General features: G+C 37.8%; 1 protein-coding gene across 1 annotated transcript; it reads left to right on the forward strand.

Moving 5' to 3' along the window:
- Positions 1 to 1,921: 1,921 nt before the first annotated feature.
- Positions 1,922 to 2,326, forward strand: J4E93_008166 (uncharacterized protein; the record flags this gene model as incomplete). Its single annotated transcript, XM_049346068.1, has 1 exon — positions 1,922 to 2,326. One exon carries the CDS (start codon positions 1,922 to 1,924, stop codon positions 2,324 to 2,326), a length of 405 nt encoding a protein of 134 aa, XP_049197001.1.
- Between the last annotated feature and the right edge of the window lie 3,221 nt (positions 2,327 to 5,547).

Raw genomic sequence — 5,547 nt, forward strand, 5'->3', positions numbered from 1 at the left:
AACAGGCTCTATTGAACAAAAAGAAACAAAAGAAGAAGTGCCATAGTATGGATCTTCAACAGCGCAAAGGGTATCATGGTGGTGCTGTTTCCAGGTCCCCAAGGAAGCTCCGCGATGCCCGCGCGCGCGAGAAGGTGAAACGGAGCTAAGGCGCAACAACCCTAGAAAGCTCGCGATGGAGAGCTAAGAGCAGCGGCAAGGTTGTACAGCAAGAAGCAGGCTGAGGCTGCGAAGGCGGCTTGACGAGAAGCCGCTGAGCAGCGAGCGAAGGAGAAGAAAGCGAGGGCTGAGGAACTGGCTGCCGCCCAGGCGCCTGAAAAGCAGCAACGCGAAGCTGCAACCTCGCCAAAAACTCGCGATACACTAGACAAGGGCAAGCGAAAAGCCTCACAAAGCGCTGGTAACTAGAATTCAGAGCGTTGTTGTTTTTGTTGTGGGTCCTGCAAGTCAAGCTGGTGCTGCACCTGAGCCACCAGCTCCTCCACCTCAACGTTCCCGCACATAGTCAATACGGCGCCCATAAAAAAATCTCCTGAATAGTTGGATAGTTTCGCAAGCCTCTATATAGTAACACACCAAGAAATTTCAGGATACTCACGATTTGAGGTGGTTCTACAGCCTAAATTGTCTAAAGTCCTCATACTGTTGAGGTGGGCTTGTTGGCCGAACTGGCTCGCTGGGCGCACGGGCACGACGGTATCGGTAGGGTACGCAAGAGATCGGTCGTCTTCCCGTTGCCTTTTCGGCGTATGCGGTGTCGCTAAAACAGCAGCGCAGCGAGCTATGTCTCTCAAGGTTAGACTACGAGGCGGATGCCGAGGTCGTTGTTCCCGTGCCCACCCAATATATTTAAAGATGACGTGTGTGATTCTTGCAGCTGGAAAGGATCTGAGGAATGAATATTGTGAAAAGGCAACACTTCACGCTTTCGATCGAACCGCAGGGTAGTGTCAGCGGTCGATGAATAGGAGGAGGGAATGCTGTTGTTGCTATGGTCGTGTTGGCACCAACCGTTTGCGGCGCGCCCAAGACTTTTACGCGACAACAGGGCTTGCCTTCGTCAACAAAGGTCATGCTGCCATCCACATCTTTTGTGGCGAGATGAACTATCAGACACACACCAGTCGTCAGCGCTTATTTTTGGAATATCGCGAACTTTTCGTTGGTAGAAACGCGCATGTGCGAAAAAGGAGGGTAGTTCGTAAGCTCATTTCAGACCACTCGCCTGTCCCAGGCGATTCTGTTGGCGACATTCATATTGACCAAATCGTCCCTACTCTCATATCTCTCCTCCGTTGTCGTGTCTTCGAGTCTGAGGAGGAGGCAAGGAAGCACTTTCCGGATCTATATCCGGAACCGCCCCAAGAACCATCGGCTAAGAACATCTCGAAGAAGCGTAAGGCGTCGTCTGGGAGATCGATCGAGGACGAATATACATTGCAGGCCGCTTGCGTTGAAGAATTGGCTGAAGGAACTGCAGCTAGTAAGCTTTCTGCGTCATTGCTATTGAAGACAGAAAGTCTCACAAAATTCAGACGCAGGAGTTCGCATCGCTCATAATGGAGAGGAAGGATCTGCTTGCTTGGCCTTGCACCATCCTAGAATTCCCTTTCAAATTCAACACCGCGTATTATCTGTGACCCAGCAAATCCTTGAAGAGTCATGCTTCAACTTCATGAAAGTATGGCTTCCTTTTTTGCTTGAGGAGCGTGGCTGGAGTTGTGCAGCTGCAGTCGAGCTTACAAAATGGCTCTATATCATCAAGAAGCATATAAAATCCCTGCCCGACGACTGCATGAGCACCGCTGATCAAGCGTCTTTCAAGAGGTTGGTTCCAATCGTCGCTCAATTACGCCACGCTGCAGTCCATCGCTTACACCTTCCATCCGATCGGTTGCTATCACAGATCTACTCTGCCAGTATGCTAGCTGAAGCTCTGCAAGAAAATACGGGCAAAGCACGTTTGCAAACTGTATATGTACAGGTGGATACACACGTCAAAAAGATGAACCAGGATGTGGAGGCAATGGAGCAGAAGGGGAGAATAAGGATCACCCAGATACAAGCAGAGAAGAAAATGCTCGACCAGGAGGAGCTACTACTCGAGAGATCTTTGGCGCAGCAGCGGGTTGACATATCCGTGGCAACCGGTCAAGCGCTCACCGAATCCATCGCCACGGCTTTCGCACCAGGTATGCCGGGTGCTGCAGCAATATTCGAGAGCATGGCCACGGAAGATGAGCGTGCTACAGATAATGGGTGCCACGTCACTATCAACGATACAGATATTGAAAGCGACGAAGATCAGCTGCGAGCGGAATTGTAGCAGTTGAGAAAGGATATTTGTGGGGCATCACCAGAAACTATGGTTTCCGCAACGGCGTCGCCAATGGCCCGGTGAGCGCTGCCTCTTATCTACCACACGGCGAGCTTGTCGCGAGCGAGATAGGATTGGGCGTGGGATAAAAACTGGGCGTCGTGCAAAAAGGGGAAACTCCAAATGCACAAGAGTGCAAGCAAACACAAGTATCCAGTATACGCTAGAGCTAGCCGCATATCCTAGACCGAGCAAGGCCTTCTGTTGTCTGCTTGTAAGAACATCGTTAAAGAAGTTAAGATTCTTTGTTGTGCAAAGCTCGCTGTAAGGCATTAAATTAATTAACACAAGTTTATGCGCTGTTTCTTAGAGCTAAAGAAGTTATGTAATAAAGTGCTCTAATTGCTCTAAACTTCTTAGCTTACAGAAGTACCGTAACAGTAGTAACAGCTAAGAAGGAGCCTATCTAAATAATAGTAAGAATACTAAGCTTAGAGAGACAAAACCTTAATACAGCTAGCTAGATTAAATCTAGTGTATACGCGCATAAGTACATTCTCTTCTATACTAAGGCTAATAAATCTAGCCTAAAATAGCTACTATGCAATCTAAAGAAGAATTGTACTTATAATTATAATTAAAAACAGTTACACTATTTTCTTTCTAATAATTTAGTTGTTTAGAGCTTTAGAAGGTAGAGTGCTATATACTATATAAGTCTATTCTATAACTCTAAGCACTCTTTCTCTATAGGTAGTAGACGCTAATAGTGTACTCTATAACTAGTATTAAAGTTAGTTAATCTCTATCTTCGAATTCTCTTTCTATTATTTATATATTAGACTTTCTTAGTATATAAATAAGAAGCTAATTATAAAAAGCGTACTATAGAATACTATATTTCTTTACTATATATATAGTGCGCGCTATTAGTTAAGGCGCTAAATTACGCCTTTAGAGGTACTAGAAAGGCTAAGTTAATAGAGCTACGTACAGTAGCTTCTACTATAGAATAATTTAGAGAGCTACTATATATATACACCTATCTAATAAGTTTACTTACTTAACTTCTATACGTATCTTAATCTTACAGGTACTATAGTTTTAGATTACTAGTAGTAATAGAGTTTTAGCGCGTTGCTAACTTTTACTACACTAACGTGTATAGTAAAGTATACTAGCGCATTTATAACAAAAGAACTATTACTCTTATTTAACTATATTAAGTAATTAGAAGTAGGTCTTCTATTAAAGTAATTATTCTAATAATATAGTACCTATAGTATCTAAAGCTAGTAGAATAAGCTATAACGTTATAGAGCTATACTTAGTTACTTCTTATAATATAATTAATAGCTCTCTTAACCTAGATACTCTATATAACACTTCTTTAAGAAACTTTATAATAAAACTCTAAATATATATAAGCTAGCGCTTTAGCTTACCTACTAGCTCTAATACGTTATTTACTAACTCTACTTTACTCTCTATATATATCTCTTAATATACCTCTTATCTCTACTACTAGCTTTAATATACGCTATAACGCGCTACACTCTATACACTATAAAAATAATATCTAAATACTTACTTATATTCTAAATAGCCTTTATAATAATATTTCTTCTACTACTATCTATTCTTAATCTATCTCTACTCTTTCTACCTATTATAAGTACCTATAGTATAGCTATATACGCGTTACTCTATATTACTATTATAATACATAAGCTAGCTAGCTATAGCTTAAGCTTTAACTATATAGTTAAGATAGATAGGTTATATAGCTATATAGCGCGTTAAAGTTAATAGTAAGTAGATACTACGCGTAAGCTTTAATTTCTAGCGTATTATACTTCTTATATACTTTATTAAAAAAAGTTATAAAGTTTTTATCTATCTTCTTAAAAAACTTTTAAATAATATAAATAGGTATTTTACTCTAGAGCTTAAAGATATACGTAAAAGGCTTTATAGCTAATATAAGTTTTATAGTAAATATACTTTCTTCTATAATAAGTTTCTTTCTACTTAGCGTAAAAATATTAAATGCCTATAGTAGGCGCGTAACTACTATACTTACTAAATTACGCGTAATATAATAACTAGAATAGATTCTATAACTATATCTAAAGTTATTAAATTATAACTTACTAATTTAATATTTAAAATAGAATTCTACTAGTCTATTAAGAAGGTTCTTATTATATTATATTATATAGAAAAGTAAAATAATAACAGAGCTCTTAGAAAGATAGAGTAGCTCTAATACTAGTTTTTATAGGTTATAGCGTGCCGAATACTAGCTTATTATAGATAATACTAGTAGAAAACCTCTTCTACTATAGTCTAAATATATAGTAAGTTCTTTAAGTTTCTAAACTTAGGTAGCTACTTACTATCTATAACTTTATTAAGCTTCTTCTATACCTTTAGAAGCTATTTAAGATATATAATATATATAAGAATAAAGATTATAAGTATAGTATTTATAGTTTTAACTCTAGTATTAGTAAGTATACTAATATTCTAGGTAACCTACTGCTTAGTTATACTATAAGCTTTAGTAGCTATTTTAAAGTTCTTTACCTAGTTCTATTTCTTGCGTTCGATTACCTTATTATAGCTCTAGATATATAGGTTATTAAGCTTATAAAACTACTTTATAGCTTAGCACTTTTAAGGCGTAATAGCTATAGATAGATAGTTAAGCTATAGTAGCGTATCTATAATCTAGACTTCTATTTAGCTAGTAATATAGAAGTTCTTTATATATTCGCGAGTTTAATCTAACTACTATTCTTTTCTAGTATAGATACATATTCTAAAAGCTATTAAGTAAGCTAATTATCTCTAAACCTTTACGTAATAACTTTCTTCTATATTAGAAGCTTTAGGCGCTAGTATTAAGCCTATAGGTAATAGCTTACTATATACCTATCTAGAACTTAGAGATTTAGTAACTACTTAAGAGCCTTCTAGAGTTATTTAAAAGTATTACGTATTACGTTAAAGTATTTATAATAAGCTTAGATTACTATTATATACTAACTTATACTCTATAATCTATACGTATTAGTTAGTAGTACTTTCTAATACGTTATAGTAATTTTCTATAAAACGCAGCCTACTACTATAGATATTTCTTTACTTATTAAGTAGTTCTTTAGCTATTTTATAATTACTAACTATAATAATAGTACTTCTAAGGTTAACTAAAACAATATTTC

This window comes from Alternaria ventricosa, assembly GCF_023758065.1.
Source record: "Alternaria ventricosa strain BMP 2768 chromosome Unknown scaffold_15, whole genome shotgun sequence".
NCBI lineage: Eukaryota > Fungi > Ascomycota > Dothideomycetes > Pleosporales > Pleosporaceae > Alternaria > Alternaria ventricosa.